The sequence below is a fragment of the Galeopterus variegatus genome, unplaced genomic scaffold (genome assembly GCF_000696425.1).
Source record: "Galeopterus variegatus unplaced genomic scaffold, G_variegatus-3.0.2 Scaffold3490, whole genome shotgun sequence".
In the NCBI taxonomy this organism is placed as follows: domain Eukaryota; kingdom Metazoa; phylum Chordata; class Mammalia; order Dermoptera; family Cynocephalidae; genus Galeopterus; species Galeopterus variegatus.
Window position 1 is genome coordinate 32,839 of NW_007729601.1, and position 27,479 is coordinate 60,317.

Below are 27,479 nucleotides of genomic sequence, written 5' to 3' on the forward strand. Positions count from 1 at the left end.
GACAGCCAGCCAGATGCTGGTGTGGGCTGGAGCCATTCTGGGACAAGGTTCACTGGGGTGGGTTTGGTATTGGGGTCTGCAATGAAGTTGGAGATTCATTGGAAACTCCTATTCTGCCACCTTGATGATACCATTACTGTAGCTTACATTGTTAAATTATCACTATGTTTGGACATTTTAAATTGTCACTGTTGATTTGCACTTTTTATTTTGTGAATTGCCTATTGATGTCTTTTGCTCACATTTCTACAGGAAAGCTCAGCTAATGTTTATTGATTTATAAGGAATTTTTACACATTAAAAATTTTAACATCAACTGCATATTTTAACTTTGTAAAAAAAGGAATCAACATTAAGTTTTAAACCATAAAATAAAATAATAAAAACTGCCATATTCTTTTCCCACATCTACTAATGTAGTAGCAAGACTTTTTTTTTTAATATTAAGAAAAAATTTAAACTCATTTTCAGGGATGATATGAAGTTGAGTGAAATTCCCACTGCCTACTTTTTCTTTAAAGAGAAATTTGAATCTGTTTCAAAAACAGAAATCAAGACTTTGGACAGCAAAGTGATCAGTTTTAACAGAAATAGTAAGAAGATTGAAGTTAAAAAAAAAAAAAAAAGATAAATTGTAGAACCAGTAGAAAATATATACTGTATATTTGACCTCAGTTACATGTGACCCAGTAACCCAATAAAATAATTGTCCTAATAAAAAGATTATTTTATTTTTAATTGAAAGGTTTTTTATAGATCTTCCAGTTCTCTTCTATGTACTTATCTGAGATGGATGGACAAAATTAGTTTGAATAATCAGTCTGTAGCAAAGATAAGAGTTTTTCTGCATGCAAAAGCAACTGGTTGACATAAAAATTTAACCTATAACATTAGCCTTATTAGCACTATATTCTTGTGAAATTACTTCAGTACTAAATGTCATTGAAAAGAAGAAATGGATTACATCTTCTCTTGCTCTTGAATAAGACAGAAGCAGTGTAGTTTGGTGGAATGAGACTGAGGTAGAAAAATAGGGTCATAGTGTCAGTTCTGTGTTTCCTAGGTCAAAGTATTTTCTTTCTCCAGGTTTTAGTTTCCTCTTCTGTAAAATAAAGAGACTGAACCAAATGATTTGTCTGTAGCATTTTCTTTCCAAAATAAGCTTTTAATTTTAGAACACTTTTAGATTTACAGAAAAGTTGCAAAGATAATACGAAGAATTCCCATGTGCTCCTCATCTGGTTTCTCCTATTGTTAACATCCTACATTACCATGGTACATTTGTCATAACTAAGAAACCAACACTGATAATTACTATTAACTGAACTTGATATTTGATTTGGATATCACTTGTTTTTCCTCAATGTCCTTTTTTCTGTTTTAGGATCCAATCCATAATAGGATATTACATTAAGTATTATGTGTTCCTATCCTCCTCTGGTTGGTAACAGTTTTTTGTCCTAGATTACCTTGACAGTTTTGAGTAGCACTGGTCAGGTTATTTGCAGAATGTTCCTCGATTTGGGTTTTGCCAGTGTTTTTCCCATATTTAGAATGGGGTTATGGGCTTTAGGAAGGAAGACCACAGAGGTGCCATTATCATCACATCATATCAAGGGTACATGCTATCACTGATGATGGTAATCTTGGTAACCCAGCTGAGGTAGTATTTGCCAAGTTTCCTCACTTTAAAGTTAACCCCACACCTCATTTCCAAACTGCACTCAACTAGTCTGTGGTCTTTTTTGAGCTCTAACATACCATGATTTTATTATGTTGTAGATAGATCCCCTTACCTGCACAGATCCATTTGCTGGAGTTGAATCCATCACCCAAGATGCATGCTTTTTCTGAGTAACTCAGCTGAAAATTTTCTGGGAACCATTTCATATTATATGGCTGTGTGAGAATTCTCAGTATGTTTCACAAAATGAGACTATAACTGCTTTATGCTAACCTTTGTAAAAAGTGTACTCTACTAAGAAATTATAACATCTTTTAAAAGCTTAAGAATGCTCTAATTTCTGAAAACATTTTACCAAGAAAACTCAAAACATACAACTTCCACACTCTAGCAGTCATGATGATGGAAAAAGGAAATGAACAGCTTTGGGGAATGTTGGTGAGGGGGTTGGGAAGAGAAATGAATGCCTGTTCTAAATTAAGCCAAGGATTTTGAATTAGGAAATTAGGTCAGGGTTTTTTTTCTCTGCTATACAGCTGTGTGAAGATGGCAGATGAATTTGTCTCAAAGACTTGAGTCCCTCTATATTACTCTCTCCAGAAAAGACAGAACTACACACTCCTCTCTTAGGACAAGAAAGTAGAGGGTTAAAAGGAGCAAATGGCCTTCCGCCTATCTCCACTTCCAAGATGGTTTTGGAAAGGCCAGCTTAAGAAGGGAACTAACCAGCCTTAATAATAATAGCTGATATTTATTAGGCATTTATTATGTACCAGGCATTTTTCTAGGTACCTGACATGTACTGACTCATTTAATCTTCAAAACAACCTTATGGAGAAGGTGCTATTACTATGCACATTTTATGGTGAGGATACTGAGATACTAAGATTAACCAACTTGCTCAAGGTCACACAGCTAGTTAGTAGCAGAGTTTGGGATTTGACCCAAGGAACCTTGGCTCCAGAGTCCCTGCATTTTACTATACCACATGACAACTGCCTCCCTTTAGACAGAGTGTAAGCTCCAGGAGGGCAGGGTTTTCTGTAACCAGTTACTGTTGTATCCTTAGCACCTACGACAACATCTAATACATAGTAATCAGCCAACAAATAACTATTTATGAAAGTAGGAGAAGGCTTAAAGATCCTCATCATGAATCAACCCCATTTGATAATACACTGGTGACTCTTTCAGAAGAACACTGTCATGGTGTGTATTAGTCCATTTTGTATCACTATAACAGAACTACCTAAGACTGAATGATTTACAAAGAAGAGGTTTTATATGGCTTACTATTCTGGGACAGCTGCACTTGGCATGGGCCTCAGGCTGCTTCTACTCATGGCGGAAAGTGGCAGGCAGCCAGCAGGTACAAGCAGATCACATGGCAAGAGGAAGCAAGAGAGAGAGAGAAGGTGCCAGGGTTTTATAAGCAACCAATTCCTGCAGGAACTAATAAAGCAAGAAGTCATTACCCTCCCCCATCCAGGGAGAGCACTAATCCATTCATAAGGGATCTGCCCCCATGACTCAATCAGTTTCCAGCACTGCCACAGTGGGGATCAAATTTCCACATGAGTTTTGGAGGGGACAACACATCCAAACTCAATCATGGATGTTATAAGATTATATTGTATATAAGATTGTACATAAGATGTATATAAGATTATAATGACTCATTTTGTTCCAGACAACCCAGAACAAACTGATTCATTATAATCCTCACCAATTCATTCATTCTCTACCTTCCCATCTGATTAAATAGTATAAGGCAGATAAGAAGGCTCAGTAGTTTTCTACTACTCATCCATTTTTCATCCTCTCTATTATATCTCCTGCCTCCCTAGCCTCATATAAGCCCTGCTCTTTAATGTTAACTGTGAACAATCAGGTAATGGAAGGATTTTTTAATTTTCAATATGTAAAAGTTTTCAGGAAGACACACCATTTATCTATGGCTAGGACTACACTAAGCTAAATCAGAAAAGTGAGTTTCAAAGCATCAGTTACCAGAGGTTGTGGATATAAGTCAATGAATACATTTCGATCTTTAAAATTTAAATATATGCAGGAAAAAATGGGTAAGAGGAGGAGAGAGCTGTGTGGGTCTGTTTCTTACTCTCCATAGTCTTCAGTTTTATTTGTATTTTTTTAAAGAACATGGATATCATTACTAGTAAGTACTCAAATCAGGAAAGAGGGTGAGAGATTGTTTAGGAACTTAAGAGACTCCCATCATCCATAATGATGAAGTGATGGGCAGAGATTTGAACCAAATTGAAAGGGAGAGTTAGTTGAGCAGAAAATGAAGTAAAATGGGAAAGAAAAAGAAAATTTTAAGAAAGAATGAAAACTGCTGATTCCTGGTTAAATTGATTTTTTTTTTTTTTTTGTCTTTTTCGTGACCGGTAAGGGGATTGCAACCCTTGGCTCGGTGTCACCCGCACCGCGCTCAGCCAGTGAGTGCGCCGGCCAGTCCTATGTAGGATCCGAACCCGTGGCGGGAACGCCACTGCGCTCCCAGCACTGCACTCTCCCGAGTGTGCCACGGGGCCGGCCCTTAAATTGATATTTTTGCTGTATCATTTATTAAACTGTTTTTTTTAGAAAAAAAATTTATCCCATCATTATGCTGCTTATTCCTCCTGACTCCACAAAGCAAATAATAATACAAAAATAAATAAGATTTGAGTTATGGAGAGCACTTATTTATGCTGTGACTTGAGATGAAACCACTAAATAATTGTGTCTATCTGATAAGGAATACACAGATGGGCCTGTTATGCAACTGCAAATGGAGATCATATATTAAACCTGCGATAAGGTACCCAAATAGACCTGTTGCTTATAAATATTGCTGCAGCCTTGGAATGGAAAATATAAAATAGTAAATGAAAGTTTTAAGATAATATAATAGAGAACTGGGATATTAAAATGATTTATTACTTTGATAGAATCTTTTCTAGCCTTGGCATTGGATAAAACTAGAAATGTATTTAGGCAAAAAAAGAAAAAAGAATGCTGCAATAGAGAATAACTTATTTCATTTAAGAGAATAAAAGTAGGGATTCAAACATGTGGAGCAACAAGAAAGGTGTCCTCATTCCCTTTGTTGTACTGTCTCAATGTTTCTTAATTGGCATTTAATTTTAATGTTTCGTCATGGCAGACTTGCAAACTGTCTTATATACAACTGTTCAAGTTAAAATGTTTTTTTGATTTTTTTTTTATTTTTAAATTAGTGAAGTTCTTTCTTTCAAAGGAAATTCTACCCATACCTGACACAACAGCTTTTCAGGCTTTCAAAAATGTTTGAAAGAGATCTCAAAGCCACATAGTCTACATTCAAATTGCTTTGAAAAGGAACATTTAAGCATGTTTTATTTATGTTCATGATGTACTGCAAGCACAAATAATATTTTTAGTGGAAAATGTATATGTATAACCCTAGGAAAAAAAAAAGAGAAAACTTGAATGAAACTGCTGAGGCAAAAGTAAGGTACCATAAATAAGCATGCATTACTTCCAAATAGTTCTTGAAAAATGCTTCTCTGAAAACTTATGGTTTCCAATCCTGCATGCAATCTGGTTATTACCAGGATAAAACCAAGATCTGAAGGTAATTTATCAAAGAGCTATAGTTCACTCGTATACCAATTTAATGTTTAATGTAATAAAAATGGGATTTATTTTAAGATGGAAAGATAACCTTGTTTCTGTAATGTTAGCAGTCACTGCACTTAGTTCAAGTAGCATTTATTTTTGCAGTGATGTTCCTTATTGCAGAAGCATCTAGTCTCACATGATGTCCACTGAAGTATCAGTCTGGTGAGATTGCTTCCCATAGGAGTTAAGTTGAAAGCATGAAGTCATCAGGGGTCACCGTCCAGGTAATGTACTTGGTATATTTTTCAGGAAGGGAACTATCCAACATATGAGTAGATCTGTAGCTCTGACAAGCTTTAGAAGTAAAGTACAAAAGCCATAGCATTCCCTAGCCTGAAGGAACACGAAGCAAGATATGTAAGGAAACTGCTGTGGGAGAAATACTGACAAAAAGGGAAAACAAATTATCTTGAAAAATATCACACGCTTTCGTCTTGCCATGATTTGAAACTTATGACATCATAATGGTGAGGACTTTATTTGTGAGACAGATTTCAAACTGTCTAAATAGATTTATTTACTAGAATTAGAAAATAATGACCAAAAATTCTTACAACAAATAAATATGACATCCTTAGCTGAATATGTGTGCATTTTAAGATGCAAAGTGAATTACTTGAAAGCAAAGTTGTATTTGACTTAAAAATCTTGCAATTTCTAGGTTCACTTGTTTATTTATTATCAAAGCCCTATTTACTTTATTATTAAATGGATTCAAATATTATCTGTAAGAGAGTAGACACAGAACACCGAAAGATACAGAATAACATGGGAGGTAGTCCTATCTCCTGACACTACCAGTAAATTCAAATATCTAAAAGGAATTCTTCCAAGAACCCCAATTTTTTTATTCAGATATTTTGATTATTATTTTTCAGACCAGTGGATTTTAAACTATATTCTTTGGTGACTTGGGACAAGGCTTTTGGACTCCCAGTCACTGTCAATCAAATAAGTTCTGTTTTTTTCTGTTTTATGAGTTTAGGGGTTACTCATATTTAATTGCTGAATGATTCTGCTGCTTAAAAATGTTTTGAGTAACTCTATTTTATACGGAAGACAACAATAAAAGAGATGGAATTTTTAAATGCATGTATCCATTCAGCTTAATAAAGATTTGTTGAGCACCTAATATTTTTTAATTATATAGTAATACCTGAATACATCGTGCAAATGATTCTAACAGTACTATGAAAATGTTGAAGTATCCTTTCAGTTCTCCCAGCTCCCCACTCTAAAGATCAATAGTTTAGTATGCATCTTTCAGTTCTGTTTCTATGCATTAACATAGAAAGAAATACATATCTTCTACTTAAAGAGGATCATAGTATATGCATTGTTCTATAATCTTTTTCATACAAATCCTAGAGCTCTTTTCATGTAAGTACATGTAGTTCATCCAATGGTGTGCTGATGAATGTTTAACAACTAGCACTGTAGGCAAAAACAAAACAAAATGAAAACCCCAATTTGCAGCATTTGCTGATTCCTGCAGTGTGAATACACCCACTATGGCCAATTTCAACTGCCAACATGAAGTCGGCATTTGTTGAATTAGGAAGAGACACACACTGTTGGCTCTTGTATAAGTTGAGTGATGTTGAGCATTTTTTTCACGTGTCTGTTGGTCATTTGTATATCTTCCTTTGAGAAATGCCTATTCAGCTCCCTTGCCCATTTTTTAATTAGGTTACTTGTTTTTGTTTTACTTTTTCTTTTTCTTTTTGCTGTTAAGTTGTTTGAGTTCCTTATATATTCTGGTTATTAATCTTTTGTCAGATGTATATTTTGAAAATATTTTCTCCCATTCTGTTGGTTGTCTTTTAACTCTGTTAATTGTTTCTTTTCCTGTGCAGAAGCTTTTTAGTTTGATATAATCCCATTTGTTTATTTTTCCTTTGGTTGCCTGCTCTATTGGGGTCATATTCATGAAATCTGTACCCATTCCTACTGCCTGATGTGTTTCCTCTATGCTATCCTTAAGGAGTTTTATTGTTTCAGGATGTATACTTAATTCTTTAACCCATTTTTAGTTGATTTTGGTATATGGCGAGAGGTATGGATCTAGTTTCATTCCCCTACATATGAATATCCAATTTTCCTAGCACCATTTGCTAGGCAGTCTCTTCCCCAGTGTGTAGTCTTGGTGTCTTTGTCAAAGATCAGATGGCAGTAAGTGTGTGGGTTGATTTCTGGATTCTCTATTCTATTCCATTGGTCTGTGTGTCTATTTTTATGCTAGTACCATGCTGTTTTGGTTACTATATCTTTGTAGTATAGTTTAAAGTCAGGTAGTGTTATCCCTCCAGCTTCTTTTTTTTTTTTTTTTTTTTTTTTTTTTTTTTTGCTCGGGATTGCTTTGGCTATTCATGGTCTTTTGTTATTCCATATGAATGTTAGTATTGTTTTTTCTATTTATGAGTAAAATGTCATTATTGGGATTGCATTGCATCTGTAGATCACTTTGGGTAGTATAGACATTTTTACAATGTTAATTCTTCCAATCCTAGAGCATGGGATACCTTTCCATCTTCTCATGTACCCTTAATTTCTCTCAGCAGTGGTTTGCAGTTCTCATCTTAGAGATTTTTCACATCCTTGATAAACTTTATTCCTGGGGGGTGGGGGTTCTGACTATTGTAAATGGGCTAGCTTTCTTTATTTCTTTTTCTGCTAGTACATTGTTGGAGTATAGAAATACTACTGATTTTTGTGTGTTGATTTTGTATCCTGCAACTTTGCTGAAATCATTTATCAAGTCTCAGAGTTTTTTTGTAGAGTTAGTATGACAGTTTTTTGGTATAAATCCTTTTACTTCTTACTTAAGATTTCATAATATGGGTGTACCACTCTCCCATCAATGGATATACTGGTTGTTCAATTTTTCTATGATATTAACAAAGTAAATATATTAATTATGCTATAGTGAATTTCCCTATACATGCCCCTTAATGCATATATGTGATTATCTCTTTAGCGCAGACTCCTAGAAGTAGAATTCCTTGATCAAGGAACATTCCCAATTTAAACTGTGATAGATATCAAAATTTTCTCCCAAAGCTGCTTTACCACTTTACACCCTATGAACCATGTATAAATGGAGTACGTCTTGACCACCAAGCACTTAATCATGTACCAGGGACAGAAAAATGAAAAACACATGGTCCTGCCCTTTATGTGCTTAATAATGATGAGGTGTGCATGTAAACAAATATCTTCAATATGATATGGTAGATTCCATGATATACTGTTAAAAGAAAAACATCATATTTCTTTGTAAAATGTTCTAAATAGTTATGATCATAACTGTCCAATAGAAATACAATGCAAACCACAAATGTAATTTAAAAATTTATAGTAACTATGTTTTAAAAAAGTGAAAAGAAACAGGTAAAATTAACTTAAATAAAATTTCTATTTAATCTAATATATCCAAAATTTTGTCATTCCATATGCAATCAATATAAAAATTATTTATGTGATATTTTGCATTCTTTCTTTCATACTAATTCTTCTACTCTGACTAGCCATATATTAAGTTGTCAATAGACACATGTGGTAAGTGGCTACCATATTGGACAGCACAGGCCAAAGTCATTCAGCATGTTTTTTCCACATCTGCTTCTGAAGCATTCCTGTGGTCTCTTTCTTATAAGTGAATATTTGCCTCTTGAAGGGGAGTGGAATAGGGAAGTGTTATTGATTATAAAAGTTACTAGTGACTACCAGTCCTACTTAAGAGAAATAAAATCCAACATCCTAAAAGAGAGTGCAGAGAGATACCTGGATTGGGGGGCTTGCCTAAAGAGTGTGGCTCTAAACACATAGCACAGATTTGGATGGGATCCACTAGAAGCTAAAGATGTGTCTTCATCTTGTATTCAAGGCTGTACTGGTTAGCCTATATTGGTTGTTTATGTCTGGTATGTATTTTGGTTGGCCAGTTCTTATGCTTTCCTGGCTGTTAAATCCTTTCAATAACACCTTTGCCTGTATCCCCAACATACCCCATGTGCCTGGCAAATGCTTCGAAAATATTTGTTGAATAAACCAATAAATACATCCCCAAAAGAGAAGTACTAACATATTTTTCTGGTGGTGCATTGGTATATCACAAAGGTAAATGCTATGGGTTAAATGTGTCCCCCCAAATTTCATGTGCTGGAGATACTCTCCATTGTAACAGTGTTAAGAGGGTAGGAAATCCTATTATGGTAATTGAATGGAGGGGCCTTTAAGAAGTGATTAGATTGTGAGGACTGTGCCATGGTGAATTGATTGATGCATTCATGGAGTAAGGGGCATAATTCTGATGGCTTTATAAGGAGGGCAAGTAAGAAAGTTAGCTCTTGCTCTTGCAAGACAGCAAGAGAGCTATCACTATGTGATACCTGCATTTCTGTAGAGAGTCCCCACCAAAAAGAAGGCCCTCACCAGATGTGTCTCCTGGGCCCTGGACTTTCAAGCCTCCAAAACTGTAAGAAATAAACTTCATTCCTTTATAAATTACCCCGTTTCAGGTATTCAGTTATAAACAACAGAAATGGACTAATACAGTCAACATAATTTTATTTATTGGTCCTAGTATGGACAAAATATTATTTATTTCTAATAGAATTTAAACACTGGAGTTGTTTAGTGGCTACGGCCTACCCTGTACATAAATGCACTTTTTTACCTCCATTCACAACTCAGGAGATGGAAGTTCAGCTTGGAGGAGAGAAAAGGCTTGAAGTCTTGCCATGGTACCTGTGGTCTGTAGCAAGTTATTAACTGTCGTTATATATTCATAGAAATATACATTCCAAGCAGCTCGTTCCTTAGAAAAGATATAGTAAACTCAAAAATTATAAAGCTTCACTGCTCTCAAAGCGTATTCTACTAAATGTGCCCATACCTCTTTATCTGTCTTGATGGGCTGGAAGCAGTCCGTTTCATTTGATGGTTAAAAAAAAAAAAAAAAAAACTAATCCTTACCTTATGTATTTTGAAGTGAATCTCACAACATGCATTTTCTCTCATTCTCAAATGTCCTCAGGAAACTGGCTTAACTTAGGTCTTCAAAATAAGAACTACTGTGCCTTTTGTTACATATAGCCCATCTAATTTCACAAAAGTAATTAAACCAAGAGAGTGAAACACATTTTAAATATAGCTTTTAATATCCATCATATTCAAATTATTTGGGTGACAGATCAGATCATATTTTCAGTAAAACTGATAAACACCATTTGGGTGTTAACATGGGACAAGAATGCTAAACTAAACTTTGAGTCCTTTGGCAAGGAAATCTCAAAGATATCATTAATATACCTTCATTGACATGCCATATTATTATACCTTATTCAGAACCACTATCCTTTGAATTTCAGTTGTTTCCAGTAATTGCAAGAGAAATTCATCAGGCAGTACTGGCCTTAATCCAAAGAAAATGGTAGAAAACAAATACTTAAAACTTTTAAGGATAAGTTAGAAATTAAGTGTTAGAAATCTTGTTAGTTCCAACTAAAAGTGGATAAATGATTTTTAAATAGGTTATCTCGCTAGCTTCTCTGTTCTCAATCACTAATTCATATACTATACATGAGTGTTAGACATACAGATTATCCCCTTTCGATCTGCCTAAGAACACAAAGAAAAATATGAGATGGCTTCTGAGCAGATTCAATTTTTTTTTTTTTTTTTGGCTTTTTGGTAGGATTTGGTTGGGGTTGAAAAATGCAATGAGAAAACAAATAAGAGGATTTCTCTAGCTTCTGTTCTAGGCACTGTTCTCTCCTAACATTCTCCCCCTTTGGTGACCACATTCACTCTCACAACTTCAACTGTTGTCTCTGTGCATACATGGCTTCGCAGTCTTGTTCTAGCTTTAATATTTCTGCAGAACTTCACACTTCCTGTGATTAACATCACTATCTGGATAGCCCATCAGTCCCTGAAACCCAGGATCTCCAAAGCTGTATTCATTGCATTTCTCCCATTTTCTTACCATGCCTCAAACCCCACTTTAAACTTGTCATCATTCAATAAAACACATATCCAACACCAACTATTTGCAGCAAGTGCTAGGCTAAGTGAAGAATTCCCTAACTCTTTTAATGGTTCCACCATTCTTTCAATTACTCAGGCTCAAAACCTTAATTTTGGATTGCCCCCTTTCCCTCACTTTTTCCTATGCCCTCCCCCAGCACACCTATACTCATATATGAGTGTGTACACACACACACACACACACACACACACACAAAGCTTGTTGCCAAATCCTGAGATGCCATTTATGCAATTTCTCCTTAAAGAATCTCCTTCTTTACATTCCCACTGCAAATGATTGAGACATTTCTGTGACATCACCCTAATTAAGGCACTGTGTTAGTCCATTTCTGTGCTTATAACAGAATCCATGAAACTGGGTAATTTACAAAGAAATGAAATTTATTCCTTACAGTTTTGGAGGCTGGGAAGTCCAAAGTCCAGGGAACACATCTGGTTAAGGGCCTTCTTCGTGGTGGAGACTCTCTGTAGTGACACAGGATACCACATGGCAGAGAAAGAAAGCTAAGGTTGTCAGTCACTCTCCTTATAAAGCCATCAGAACCACATATATCACTCTATGAATGGATTACTCCATTCACCAGGGCACAGTTCTAATAATCTAATCACCTCTTGAAGACCCCACTTTTCAATTACCATACTAGATTTCCCACCCTCTTAACACTGTTACAGTGGGGGCTAAGTTTCTAATGCATGAACTTCTGGGGATGCATTTGACACATTGCAGCTATTAATTACTTCTCACCTAAATTATTACAATGCCATCTCAATTGATTTCCTTGCCAAATTTTTAGGCCTCCAGTCCATTCTTCTCCACGCTACTACTGGATTTATCTTTCTACAAAGGGTGTATTTATTTGCCTGAAAACCTTCAATTCGCCCCATTGCTATCTAATTAATCTTCCTAAGGAAAACTCTGATCATGTTACTCTTCTACTGAGAAAATGGGAATGCCTCTCTGTTGTCTAACAAATTGAATCCAAATATCTAAGTGTGACACTCAATGTCCTCCACATTATGGCCCTAATTCAGCCTTCCAGCCTTAACTTCCACTATCATCTACACATAGCTAAGCTCCAATGAACCCCAGTAACTTCCTTTGCCTTACATACATCCTGTACTTTACATAATCATTTTGTTCAACCTGTCCTCTCTCCCCACTCACTGCTGTCACTCATCAAAGCCCTATATATCATTTAAGGCCCATCACTAATCCTGCTTCCAATTTTAATCTACTGTTTCTTAAACCATTTATTTTCAAACAAAAACCTCTTTTTCCCCATATGGCAAACATCACACATGTTCATTATAAAAAATATGGAAAATACAGAAATCATGAAGATAAAAATAAAAATCCTCCATAAGCTCCCCATACTGTTAACATGTTGCTATGTATACTTTCAGACCTTCTTCTCTCCAGACATGAACACATGCATTCACGTGCATGCACACACACACACACAATTCAGAACATACTATTTATACTGTTTAGTAGCCTGATATTTTTCACTTGCTTCATCATGAATATTTCCCATGCCATTGCATGGTCTTCTGCAGCATGATTTTAATAGCCACATAATCTTGTATTATTTATTATCTCAACAGCTATTTAATTAATCCCCCTTGATAAATATTTAGATTTATCATAACTTTCTGATATTATTTTTAAATGTAAAAATGGACGGCCTTGCAGTTTGGTGACATTCATAGTTAATTCACATAAATTGATCTATTGGCTCAAAGGGTAAACCAAGTTTTAAGTTTTTTTGATAAATAGTGCCACATTGCTCTTCAAGGGGGTCACTGTATTTTTATGCTCTCATTAAGAGTGTTATGCGTGCCCATTTTCCTACACACTGACCAACAGCGGGTACTTTCTAATATTCTGATAACAATTTGAACCTTTTTTATACTTGTATTACTACCAAATCCCACCCCAATAGGCATCTAGATTTTAATACCTACAGCAGCTATCACAGGGCCTTATTTTACTAGGCATTCAGGAAATATTTGCTGAATTGAATTGAATCAAAGCCATAGAGAAGGTCTTCCATGTTCTCATGACAGCCTCTGCATCATTACTCTGCAGTAGTTTCTATATGTGAGCTTGAGTTACATAACTAAGGGAAATGGAAAAGGAAGTAGTCACAGCACTGAGTAGCTCCATCCAATCCCACTATAATTGGTTAACTAATACTACAACTTCTAATCCTACCACTGAGATAGCTTTAGCCTGAGAATTTTAACAGCTATTTGGAAAAGTCTCTACGTGTATGACATGGGTATAAACTCTCAGTTGCTTGGCCCAACTAAAAGAAAACTGGTCATGACATTTTTAGGTACAAAGGGATTTAAGTGCAAAGGGTTTGGAGACCTTCTCAGTGAGTCTGGAATAAGTTAATGTATGGCTTATTTTCTTGCAGCAGTACATTTGTTCGGCCTGACTTGGCAGTTGCAACCAGTTGAAGGAGAGCTCTATGCAAATGGAGTTAGCAAAGGGAACAGAGGGACCGAGTCCATGGATACTACTTACTCTCCAATTGGAGGAAAAGTTTCTGATAAATCAGAGAAAAAAGGTACAGTGATAAAAATGATTGATTGGTTATTGATTACTTCTCTTCTAATTTGGTCATTAGGACCATATCTGGGGTGGTTTCACTTCACATTAAATTTCATGATCACTTGAAAGAAGTACTCTGCGTGGACAGAATAAATACATGTAAATGTCTCGCAAAAGCAAATTTTCTTTTTCTCCAGTGCCTTGAATATAAACCAATTAAACTTTTCAAATATGTTGGCAATCTTGAAAATAGATAAATATTTACAGAATGGAGGTTTCAATACAATGGAAATTGCATTTCGCATATAACTACCCTGAAGCAACATGGGATTTTGATTAAGTTCTCTGTGTCCAAGCACAGCATTTATATATAACATTTTACAAAGGGTATACAGAAATTTTTTCTGTTTATAAGAAAAAGCCTTTTCTGCTTTATGTAAAGGTGAATGCTATGTCAAAGTGGGAGAACATGATTTTTTTTTTCTAGTTGGGGAAAAGAAAAATCACTTCGAGTCCTGAATTGTTACATTTAACGAAACGTGAGCTTGAACTAGCTGACTTATTTACAATAAATGTCACAGAACCAGCACTCCCAACATCTTATTCACATTGAATGATCTTAGTTTTAATATGCAAGCATTGAAAATAGCTGGAAGTTTGTATTATGACTTCTTTTGAAACAGGATTTAGTACAAAGGGACTCGAGCAATATGAAATTTCAGGAAGTCAATTCAGAAAGTAAGAAGTTGAGAACACAATGTATAACCAGCACTATCCTAGGCATTTGTAGGAGATAAAAATTAACAAATAAATGAATGAATGACCCAAACCCTATTCTCAAGAAGCTTGTAATTTTATCAGGCTGGTAAGACAGTTTTATTTTTGTTCTTTAGTTGCAAATAAGATATTTTGTTTTATAGTTGTTTGGGTTACCACTCTTCACTTCTGTTTTTAATTCTTTTGGGGGGGGTTGTTTATGGGTTTTGTTTTGTTTAGTGTTTGTTCCCTTTGTAAAAAGGTAACTTTACTTTGGACCGTGCATCAGTAAAAAATGCTTAGGGTTCAGGAAAATATTATGGCTTGTTTTAGTTTACAATTCATGATGCAATTTGCTTTACATCCTCATCTGCAAATTCTTGTTTCTAGCCTGGACTGACCTTTCCCAGCAGTTTTATTGTTTCTGCTAAGAGGGGCTGATGGAGAACAGGAGTCAGAGGTGGCAGAGGAAGGGGTCTCAGATTTTTCTCCTCCCTTACCTACTTTTTCTCTCTTACCTTCTCTCCTATTATTTGACTCCTTTATATCTGAAGGTGCAAGAGCCACCATTTGGTATTATCTGCCTAGAAGTTTCTTGCCATTCACACTAAATTTAGAATTATCTGTCTGAGGAAAATGAAACATGCAAGAAGGCAGAAGGTCATTCATAATTAGGATCTCTTAAAATTCCTTTCCCTAAAGAAGGTTGTGATAATGGCTAAAATTTATTAAACAAACACCATGTACCAAAAATTGTACCAGACACTTTGCACGGATTATATCATGAGGGTAACATTATGGACCCCATTTTCTGAATGAGAAACAGAGGCACAAAGAGGTTAAGTAACTTGCCCAAGGTCCCAGAGCTAGAAACTCATAGTCTGATTCCAGAGCGCAGTCTCTTGACCTCTACGCTGTACTAAAATCCACACATGAAACATATATGAAGATCACAAGAGACATTTTACTCAATGAAAACAAATCCCCGAAGTCGACTCATGATATATTCTAGAGAAATTCTATTCATCTGTATTTTAATGTGTTGTGACAAGTTTCATAAAGGAATGTTTTAAGTTTCTGCTCAATTATAACAACAAACAGGGCAAACCGATTTCAATTTAACACTTTATTAAGAAAAATCATTACGGGTTGATGCCACATATACCAAGCTGTTAGCTTAAACTGACTTTTTATGGAAGCCTGAAGAAAACCTTAACTATAATTGCACATCATGGTTCTGCTATATTGTCTTTACTGCATATTACTTACCAAGTAAAAACATAGCTCCTTTTTTATAATGCCATATGTATACTAAACCAAACCTTGCAGAAGGTGTAATGCAGTATAAGGGATATTTTCAAAGGGTCAGCTGTAAACTGTTATGATTTTCTAGACAACACGCACCCCATAAAGTTCTAGAATCTTCTCTGAAATAAAATGTGAAACTGACAACCAGATCATTCTTTTTACATTGTTTTCTTTAATCTCCTAGAGGATTGGATATTGTAGGACTTATAAAGAGCCTGGACTCTGAAGTCAGACAGAACTCACTTAGAATACTGACTGTATCATTTATTGGCTCTCCAACCTCAAGTAATTCACACAACCTTGCTGAACCGGTGCCCTCATCTGTAACATAAGGATGATAATAGTAGTACCTGTCTCATATGGTTACAGTGAGGAGTAAGTGAGACAATGGATGTAAAGCATATAGCATATTGTTTAATTTAGTAGTAATTGGCACTATTTAGCAGTAATTGTTATTGAGCCAAAAGATTGGAAATTTACCTTGGGGTTTTTTTTTTGTTTGTTTTTTCTTTTTTTTAACTTCATTGACATTCTACCACACATCCTGCTTTCACACTTGTATCAACTTTTCTGTGAATGATGACCTTCTTGGTATTTAAATGTTTTCTCGATTTAAAGCTTGGTCTCTCTTTACTTACCAAGTTAACATCTTTTACTTTCAAAATATCATCACCATCATCAGATGATGATGGTTAAGTAGAATGGCACTCTAAAAAAGCCAAATTCTACTGGAATTGGTTCCCCATTAACAGTCATTATATGTATCTGTTTCTCATTAGAAGATAGAATTTTCTCACCACTTAGTTATTCAAATGAAAGAACAGTATTTGATTATAGACATTGCTAAATTGAATTGTTTGGCCTAAAGGTTTCTCTGTACACAGTGAGCTGTTACCTAACTTGTACAGACTATATAACCTACCCTTGTAACAAGTCGCTGAATTTCAGCCAGTCACAGCAGTCAAACTTCAGTCAACCACAGGTAGCCAACTGTTCAAACCAGATTTGTAAGACAAATGCTAAGCTTTAACCAATGGAGCTATCTTTGTACCTCGCTTCTGCTTTCTTTATGTCACATCTCTTATTCTGTTTGTAAATATTATCCAGTCACATGGCAGCCCCAGAATCTCACTGAACTTGTCCTGGTTCTAGAGGCTGCCCAATTCACAAATCATTCTTTGCTCAACCTCTGTTAAATTTACTTTTCCTAAAGTTTTTCTTTTAATAACATTTAGTATGCTAAATTTTTAAAGAACACCCTAGAGTTTCAAAATGACATAAATCACAACCAACCAGAAAAATCTATAAGTTGTTATTGTTCAATAAACACATATAGAATTAAAGGCATTGTACCAAAATAGCCCCTAATTACCCTAGAAGCTTACAAACTAGTCATAACTCTATTTAACCAGTAAATATTATATAACGACTACTTTAAACACAGCAGAGAACATGAACAAATAAATTATTTAGTCCTAGACCTGAGTCATGTAACATCCATAAATAAAATTAAAAGTAACTACAATGCAATTTATCAACAAATAGAGAATATTAAAATCTTTAAGACTGTCAAATGCAACATCCTTATTTAAATATCAATAAAATGAGGTCCAGAAAGGTCAAGATTACATAGAGAGAACTGGAACTAGAACCAAGGATGCCTGGTTTCACATTTTATATTTTTTCATCTGTTTTTGTAATAATGTAACACAAACTAAATATATAAATTGCTGAAGAGGTTTTCAATAAGGAGGTGTCAAAGACAAAAACTGAACAGTAAGAAAATTGATTTTATCCAGGCTATTGCAATAGGGAGGTTTTGCCTTAGTCTCTTATAGGGAGGAGTAGATAAATTACATGTGGATTGATTTACAGGTGGGATTATTTTGCAATCAGGCGATGTCTCAGTAAGCTGAACAGGAAATGTTTATCTCTGTCTAGCTAGTCTCAGGAGAACAAACAGTTCTACTCTCAGCTAATTATTTATGAGAAGAATGGGAAATTGGAGGGTCTGCATCTGGTTTTTCAGCAGGTTCAGGCAATAGAGAAGAGGTCTATGTTTACCCATGTCAAGGCAAACAAGGGAGTCAAGAGAGAGAATAGACAGAGAGCCTTATCTAATAAGTCATATAGGGAAGAGTTATTTTTGTAAGTTTGTTTGGGTATTTTGGTTTGCTTTTTGTTTTTATGCAATAAGCCATTTTCCAGAACACAAAAGTGTAAGAGAATTTCAAAAAAATAATGGTTGGAGGAATTTCTTAACCAATGTTGCTTTGCAGGAGCATAGGGCTCAGGGAGAGTCCAACATCGTCAGTAGTGATCCGAATGAGGATGAAATTTATTGGGTAGTCAAGAGTACTGAAATCCTGCAGGTTAGATGCCAAAATAGAAAACCAGAAACAATGAATTGTAGGTGGGGAGATAGAGAACTAAAGGATACTAAAGGCAGCCTTTATCTTTTTTTACAATTTTACAAAAAGCTGGTCTTGGGAGAAAGTGGCATTTCTTTTAAATTCATCCTACAAGATCTATTTCCACAAACTTGAAGAAAAAACATTTTCTAGTCAGTGTCTGTTGAATATACGAGCATGTAAACAACATACAGCTTATTGATATGACACAATTTATAGCCTGTCGAGAAGATGCTTTAGCCAAGACCAAATAGGGACTATAGCTTCACTTCTCTGTGCTCCAGTTTTTCATCTGAAAAATAAGAGTTGGTTCAATGCTTTGGGGGCCAGGGAAGGGGGTAGTGGGCAGTGAGGCCCTTTTTTGCAAATTAAACCTTGCCCGTATGATGGGAAAATATAGGAAAATGGTCAGGGCCCCTCAGATGTTCAGAATCTTGCCCGGCATTTGAGGTAAATATGCACGTGTGCCTGGGTGTTCCTTGGTTATTGTCTAATGTAATTGCACATGTGCACCCAGGTGTCCTGGGTTATGGAATTAAGTATAAAGGCCAAGTGACTCTGAGCCACAGCGCCCTCGCCCCCTGGATGCCCCCGGGGGTGGGGGTGGTGATGGGAAGGCTGCTACTGCTGCTGGAGGCTGTTGCTGCAAGCTATTGCTGCCAGTGTCCCCAGGACCCCCCCGTGAGGCCGCCGTCACCGCCACCGCCAGACCTGTAAGCTGCTGCTGCCGTTGCTGAGGACTGAGCTCTTGTCGTCTGCCAACGGCTCCCAGAATTTTTCCCAGCTACCTAGCGTGGACCTGTGTGTGTGGTCTGGTGACCCAGCCTGGCATGTGAGGGGTCTAGTGACCCAGTCTGTACAATGGGTTTGAAGGGTCGGAGCCCACACCCGACAACTGGCATAGTCGTGTAGCTTTACACCCATATATTACAAACTTAAATATAAAACCAGTAAAAGACAAGTTTGTCCAGATAAGGTAAGGGATGGGGGCAGATTCTTGCCAAACCTCCCTCTCCCTTCTCTTTTCTTTCTTTGCCCTCCATTCTCTCATCAGCTGCTAAGGCTTTGACAAATATGGGGTGATGATCTGTAAGACTACTTTATCTCTAAGATCCCTTCCAGCTGTATACGTTATGAGTCAGTGAATTTGAATTCTGCAGTTAAGGAAGAATAATTAGGTAATCCAAGTAAAAGTGGACCTGTCTTTGCAAAAGGGGTATAGTCCTAGAAAGCGGTTGAAATGTGTGTTTGTAAAGTTTGTAAACCACATTTGCCATTTAAAGTAGTTGCAGAAAATTATTTTCTAATTCAAATAATTAATCCCAGTTTTCTGCCTTATAAGTTTAGATTTTTGACATGTATATGACAATAAGTCTACACTTAGAGAGCATTTACAATTTCAAAACAATGTCTTTTATCCACATAATAGTTTTATGCTGCAGCAGCTATTATAACTCGTGTTTTATGGTTGAAAAGGAAAACACAAGAGGGTTTAGTGACTTGCCTTGCACAATAGACATAACTATGGGCAGAGCTGAGATTGGGATCCAGTTTCTCCTTACTGTTAGCTCACCACCCTTCTTTGGGCATTTTCTTTTTTTTTTTTTTTTTTTTTTATTCTTTTCTCAAGGCCAGTCGTTTAAGTAACAGCTGCCTTGATTAAATATCTCAATGCATACAGTTCAAATGTATCTTTTCCCTAAGAGTACTTTGCAAATCTTATATTTCACGCCAAAGATCTCCATTCAGCAAGCACTCTTCTTCCTTCTCAAAGCAAAAGATACAGATACACACACACACACACACACACACATACATGTACGAAAGTGCCCTTGGGAAATGAAAATCAATAAGAGTGCATAACATACATTTTACGACCACCTTTCATTCATTGTGGACCTAGTGGAAGGGGTATGTGTGTGGTGGTTTTTTGTTTGTTTGGGGGTTTTTTGCCTTTTTTTTTTTTGCTTTGTTTTGTTTTACCTGTAACATACGTACATTGGAGCAATTTGTGCAATGACAATTGGACCTTGAATAACATGTTGAGGTCTAAATTTACTTAGAGATTCACAGATATTTATTTCACAAACTCAGTCAGCAGGTAAAGATTCATTTTGTCGTACCAAACTAAAGACCTGTGCCAACCCCACCCAGGTAAACATTGTGCATTCAAATGGAACATAATCCTGCAGTATAATTCTTTGGTTCTTCAATATTGTTTCACAGAATATGTGGATATTAAAATGCACACAGCTGCCCTTTGAGTCAACCCATAGTTTCAATATCTTTTACTTAAAGGATATTAGAGCCGAGGACATTGTGGTAGAATTGGGAATAATTCATATAAGCACAACAAACCACATGAATAAAATAGTAGTGATGCACTAACAAAGACAGCATTGTTGGAAGCTTAACATTATTATTTTTAAAGATTGATGGCAAATTACAGTAAACGTTTCCTATAATGCTGTATGGATGTTTTCCTAACACAAGGTTTCAGAGGGCCCAGCTAGAGTGCTGCAACTTGTTTTCAACTATATTAAATCACTTTATCAATATACTTCAGTTTTAACAAAAGCTTTTTTAAGCATACTGGAGTCCTGACTTCTAAAACAGATTTATGGAAAGGATTTCCTATACTAAAAGGCAAACTTACTTATTGTATAAAAAATTCATGTTAAATATTCTTGGTCATATATGTTTAATGTTTCTTGTTTCATTTTAATCCTCATTTTACTTATTTTTAAAACAAATACATACCTTTCTTGTAATGCCATAAGAAATGGGTATATCTTGTGGTCCCTTTAGCCCAATAGTCACCTTCTGACAGGAGCACTAAGTGGCGTGCCATACAAAGGCATATTTATCCTCCTGGACTAGTTCCTCCAAAGCTAAGGGATTTTCTCATAACATCCTTATAACAAACATCTTAGTGTTTTTGAAGAACAAGTAAACTAGAAATTTACCAGCCATGTGCATATCTTATTCTGTTGAGTATCCATTTATATCTTTTGGCCTATATTACTTTTGGAGGGAGTTCAAACATTTACTAACTCTTTCATGAAGTCAAAGGCAATTTTAGTTATGTGGAATTTACTTTTGAAAATGAAGTCCTGGAGTTCCAGGATTTAATGCACAAATCTGCATTTTCCCTGCATGTAACTTTTGTAATCCCATAGATAATAGTCACATATCCTTTCTTAGCCTTCACCTTTCTAATATTAAAAATCTTTGGGTTTACTTGTGGATTCTTCTTGTAGCTTCTGTTTTCCCTTAGTCATTTTACTATTTCCCTTTTTCTATTTCCGTTATATATCTTACTTAAAGTGTCTTGACCAGAACCATACACAGATACCATGTTCCCTTCTTGATTTGGGGAGGGAGAAGAACCAAAGTAAAAAGTTGAAACAATGCCTGACCACCTCATACCCTCCATTAAAATAATCACAAGGGAAGAAAAATGAAAATCTTAGTATTCAGAAACACAGAAGCTTATAATCTTTAATGCTGTATTAGCCAAGCTATTTTAACTGTACTAAGTAATGCGGAAAGTTAACAAATGAAGCCAAAGACTTAGCTTTTGCCCTTGAAAGGTTCCCAATAAATAGGAAAGCAGGAAGAAACATGCATACATATACACATAATACAAAATAGCATGCAACCAACCGTTGCACAGAAACAGAAATAAGACGGTTGAGTGATTAAGAGCTTAAAAGAAAGAAGTTGAATAGATGCCTGTTTTTGTAGTAGTTTGAGCTAGGCCTTGGGAAACGAGAAAAACCAATCACAGTGACCTTAAGTACTGCATATTTAGGAGAATGGAAATGCCAATGGTAATAACCTAAGTGGTAAATGGATAATGAAGCAATAGAGACAGCAGATGGTGACAGTTTGGCAAGGAAGGGAAGGAGATAAATAGTATGATAACTACAAAAAGGGACAGTGGACTCATTGCATTTTTTTTTCAAAAGAGAGACTTGTGCTTGTTTGAAGACAAAGAAGGAGCCAATAGAGAGGGAGACATTAAATATACTAGTAAGAAAGGAGATTGTGAGAGTGGCAGGGTCCCAGAGGAAGCAGAAGAGAAGGGAGGAGCCTCAGAATTAACTAGAATATCAAATTGTGGTTTTTTACAGGGCTACTGATTTCTGTTTTGTTGTTGACAATTTTATTATGAGCTACTTTAAACATAGAGTTAAGTCCAGAGAGTAATATAACCAACATGTACATACTCACCATGTACATTTTTTTAATTATTAATATTTTGCCATATTTTCTTCAGTATTTTTTTCTTTTTTTATTGAAACATAATTGATTGTACATATCTGTGGCTTAAAGAGTTTAATATTAATACCTATGTGCAATACATGATGTTCAAATCAGGACAATTAGTATATTCAACATTACTCAAGGGAATCATTTTTTGTGGCCCTTTACCAATTTCTCGCTAACCTCCCTCCCCCCCCCTTTCCTGCTTCTGCTAACCTCAGTTCTGTTCTCTCCTTTTGAAAGTTCAACGTGTTGTATCTTTCTTTCTTTCCTTTTTTATTTGTATTTTTAGCTCCCACTTATGAGTGAGGACATGTAGTATTTCTCTTTCTGTGCTGGACTTATTTCACTTAACATAATTTTCTCTAAGTTCATCCATGTTCCTGCAAATGGCCGGATTTCATTCCTTTTTATGGCTGAGTAGTGTTCCGTTGTGAATATATATGCCACATTTTCCTTATCCAGTTGTCCAACAATGGACATTTAGGTTGGTTCCAAATCTTGGTTATTGTAAATAGAGCTGCAATAAACATGGAAGTGCAGGTATCCCTTTGACATGATGATTTCCATATACACAGCAGTGGGATTGCTGGATCATATGGTGGTTCTATCTGTAGTTGTTTGCAGAACATCCACACCATTTTCCACAATGGCTGCATTTATTTACAGTCCACCAACAGTGTAGGAGGGTTGCCCTTTCTCCATATCCTCATCAGCATTTATTCTCTGTCTTTTTTATAATAGCCATTCTAACTGGGGAGAGATGATATCTCAATGTGGTTTTGATTTGCATTTACCTAATGCTGAGTGATGCTGAGCATTTTTTCATGTGTCTGTTGGCCATTTATATATCTTCCTTTGAGAAATGCCCATTCAGATCCTTTACACATATTTTAATTGAGTTATTTGTTTTTTTACTGTTAAGTTGTTTGAGTTCCTTGTATATTCTGCGTATTAATCCTTTGTTGGATGCATAGTTCGCAAATATTTTCTCCCACTCTGTAGGCTGTCTTTTTGCTCTGTTAATTGTTCCTTCTACCGTACAGAAGCTTTTTAGTTTGATATAATCCCATTTGTTTATTTTTCCTTTTATTGCCTGTGTTTAGGGGTATTATGCATAAAGTCTTTGCCAACTCCTACTTCCTGAAGTGTTTCCTCTATGTTTTCTTTTAGGACTTTTATAGTTTCAGGTCTTATATTTCAGTCTTTAATCCATTTTGAGTTGATTTCGATATATGGGTACAGGTACAGGCCTAGTTTCATTCTTCTGCATATGGATGTCCAGTTTTCCCAGCACCATTTATTGAAGAGGCAGTCTTTTCCCCAACGTATGTTCTTGTTGCCTTTGTCAAAGATCAGTTGGCTGTAAGAATGTGTGCTGAGTTCTGGGTTCTTTATTCTGTTCTATTGGCCTGAATGTCTGTTTTTATGCCAGTACCATGCTGTTTGGGTTACTATAGCTTCTAGTATAATTTGAAGTCAGGTAGTGTTATACCTCCAGTTTTATTTTATTGATTGATTGATTGATTTTGCTCAGAATTGCTTTGGCTATTTGGGGTCCTTTGTTGTTCCATTTGAATGTTAGAATTGTTTTTTCTATTTCTGTGAAGAATGTCATTGGTATTTTGATGGGGGTTGCATTGAATCTGTAGATCACTTTGGGTAGTATGTATATTTTCATGATGTTTATTCTTCCAACCCAAGAGCATGGAACATCTTTCATCTTTTCACTATTTCTATTGAACGTAGTATTGGAAGTACCAGCCAGAGCAAACAGATAACAGAAAGAAGTAAAGGGCATCCAGATTGGAGAAGACAAAATCAACCTGTCCCTGTTTACAGATAACATGGTCCTATATATAGAAAAACCTAGACTCTCCAAAAAAAGCTCTCAGAGCTGATAAACAATTTAGTAAAGTTGCAGGCTACAAAGTCAACACACAAAAATCAGTATCATTTTCAACTCCAATAATGAACTAGCAGAAAAAGAAATCAAGAAAGCTAGCCCATTTACAATAGTCACCAAAAAAATAAAATACCTAGGAATAAGTTTAACCAATGAGTCGAAATATCTCTACCATGAGAAATAGAAATCACTGTTGAAAGAAATTAAATAAATCAACTATTTTTAATTTGGGGGGGGGGGTGTATACCAAGTAGTGGAATGGCTGGATTATATGGTAATTCTATATTTAACTTTTGGAAGAACTACTGAACTATTTTTCAAAGCAGCTACACCATTTGAATTCCCACCAGCAATGTATGAGGATGCCAATTTCTGCACATCCTTAATAACACTTGTTTTTATTTTGGCCATCCTAATGGATGCAAAGTGGCATCATTGTGGTTTTGATTTGTGTGTCCCTGATGACTAATAATGCTAAGCCTCTTTTGCTGTGCTTATTGGCCATTTGCATATCTTCTTGGGAAAAATGTCTATTTAAATTATTTGCCCATTTTCAATTATTTGACTTTTATTGTTAAATCGTGAGCCTTCTTAATGTATTCTAGATACAACTCCCTTATCCAGTATAAGATTTGGAAATATTTTCTCCCATTCTGTAGGCTATCTTTCCAGTTCCTTGTCTATTCAAGCACAAAAGTTTTTAATTTTGATAAAATCCAATTTATTTCTTTTTTGTTGTTGTTTGTGCTTTTTATGTCATATCTAGGAAACTATTACCAAATCCAAGGTCACAGAAACTTGTACCTATGTTTTCATCTGAGAATTTTACAGTTTTAGACCTTACATTTAGGTAGATATTTGATCCATTTTGAGTATTGTTTTTTTTGGTGTTTTTTTGTGTTTTTTTTGCATATGGTGTGAGGGAGAGTCTCAACTTTATTCTTTTCCATGTGGATATCCAGTTGTCTCAGTACCATTTCTTGAAAAAACTATTATTTCATCCACTGAACTGTCTTGGCAAACTTTTTGAAAATTGACCATAAATGTGAGGTTTTATTTCTAGATTCTCAGTTGTATTCTGTTGATCTAAGTATCGATCCTAATGCCAGTACTCACTATCTTGGTTGGTGGAACTTTGTAATAAGTTCTCAAATCAGGAAGTGTGAGACCTCCAGCTTTGTTCCTTTTTTTTAAAAGATTGTTTTAGTTATTCTGGGTCTCTTGCATTTTCATATGAACTTTAGGATCAGCATGTCTCATTGCAAAAGTGAGAGCTGGAATTTTTTTAAATAATATGGTTTTTAAAAAAACTTATAATTGACACAATAATTTTACATATTTATGAGTGTTCATGTGATTTATGTGATTGTTTCAAAGCATGCGTCCATTGTATAATGATCAAATCAGGATAATTAGCATATCCATCACTTTAAAATTTATCATTTTTTGTGATAACATTCTAGCTATCTTGAAATATACACTACATTTTTATTAGCTATAGTCAACTGACTGTGTAACAAAACACCAGAACTTATTCTTCATGTCTAACTGTACTTTGTACACACTGACCAACCTCGACTGATCCCCTCCACCCTTCCTCTGGTAACCACTATTTTACTGTCTTCTTTTAGAGGATTGGAATTTTGATAGGGATTTTACTGAATCTATAGATAAATTTGGGAAGTACTGACATCTTAACAATAGTAAGTCTTTTGATCCATAACCATGGTATGTCTTTCCATTTATTTAGGAAATGCTTTATTTCTTTCAATGATATTCTGTAGTTAGTGTACTAGTCTTACAAATTTCTTTGTGAAATTATTCCTGAGTATTTTATTATTTTTGTGATATTGTAAATGGAAAATGTTTTATTAATCTCAGTTTTGGATTTTTTGTAGCATGTATTCATATTTATTCATTAATCTTTGACTTTTTTATAATTAGCAATATTATTTTCTTTTAAGAAGGTGTTTTATTTCATGTTGACCCATGACTCTGAATAAATATTTGAATATGTAACAATGTTATGATAAATTTGAGTTTTATATCAATTCTAGTTTTCACCAAGGAAATTCAAAGAGATTGGCTACTTCATGTACCACTGGGAATCAGCACACAGAAACTTCTACAAACATAATTTGTAATACAGTGTGTGAGATTGTATATCAAGTCCAAAGAGCCTTAAATTTGTAAACTAATTTTTGTGAATGCTACTTAATGGTCAACAGACCACACCAGCAAAACTGTGAAACTTTAAAGTTTTCTAGAGAATGTGGTAGTTTTCACAACAAAATTTAAAGAATTTTAAAAAGAGAATTATATGTCTTAAATGATATATATTCAGAAAACTGATATATGAGCAGAGTTAAAAAGCAATTCAAACTAAGTCCTTTAGTTAAGTATAAGATTTTAGCAATGTTACCTTTACCTCTACCTGAAAGGACAAATGCAATATTAGATAAGCTACTGTACTGGAATCTGAAGTCTTTTAGTGTCTGGACGTAATTGTTTACACTTATACAGTAATGTATTTCTCTAGTGTAATGGACTTTTCTACACAGTCAGCTATCTATTATCAGTATCAATAACATAGAGGGATTTTATATATAAACATTTTATTCACAGTTAATTCCCAAAGGCCTATGTGTGTGGCTTCAATTCTTCCTCTCACCAAACCTGCACTGAAATGTCAAAATAAATTATCAAGATTCCTATCAACTAAATAAATTATCAACATTAATATTTTATTAATTCATCCACACAGTATTAACCGAGTGCCTACTATGTGCAAGATTTATTCTTCTTTTTCTTTTTTTTTTTTTTTTTTTTTTTTTTTTTTTTTTTTTTTTTTTTTTTTTTTTTTTAAAA

At 35.2% G+C, this 27,479-nt stretch overlaps 1 protein-coding gene across 1 annotated transcript in view; it reads left to right on the top strand.

Moving 5' to 3' along the window:
- Positions 1 to 27,479, top strand: part of LOC103600869 (teneurin-1-like) — a 61,661-nt gene that overhangs the window by 15,052 nt on the left and 19,130 nt on the right. Inside the window, exon 3 of the mRNA XM_008585202.1 lies at positions 13,825 to 13,977. Coding sequence (XP_008583424.1) covers positions 13,825 to 13,977 — 153 coding nt within the window. The remainder of the gene's footprint in view (positions 1 to 13,824; positions 13,978 to 27,479) is intronic.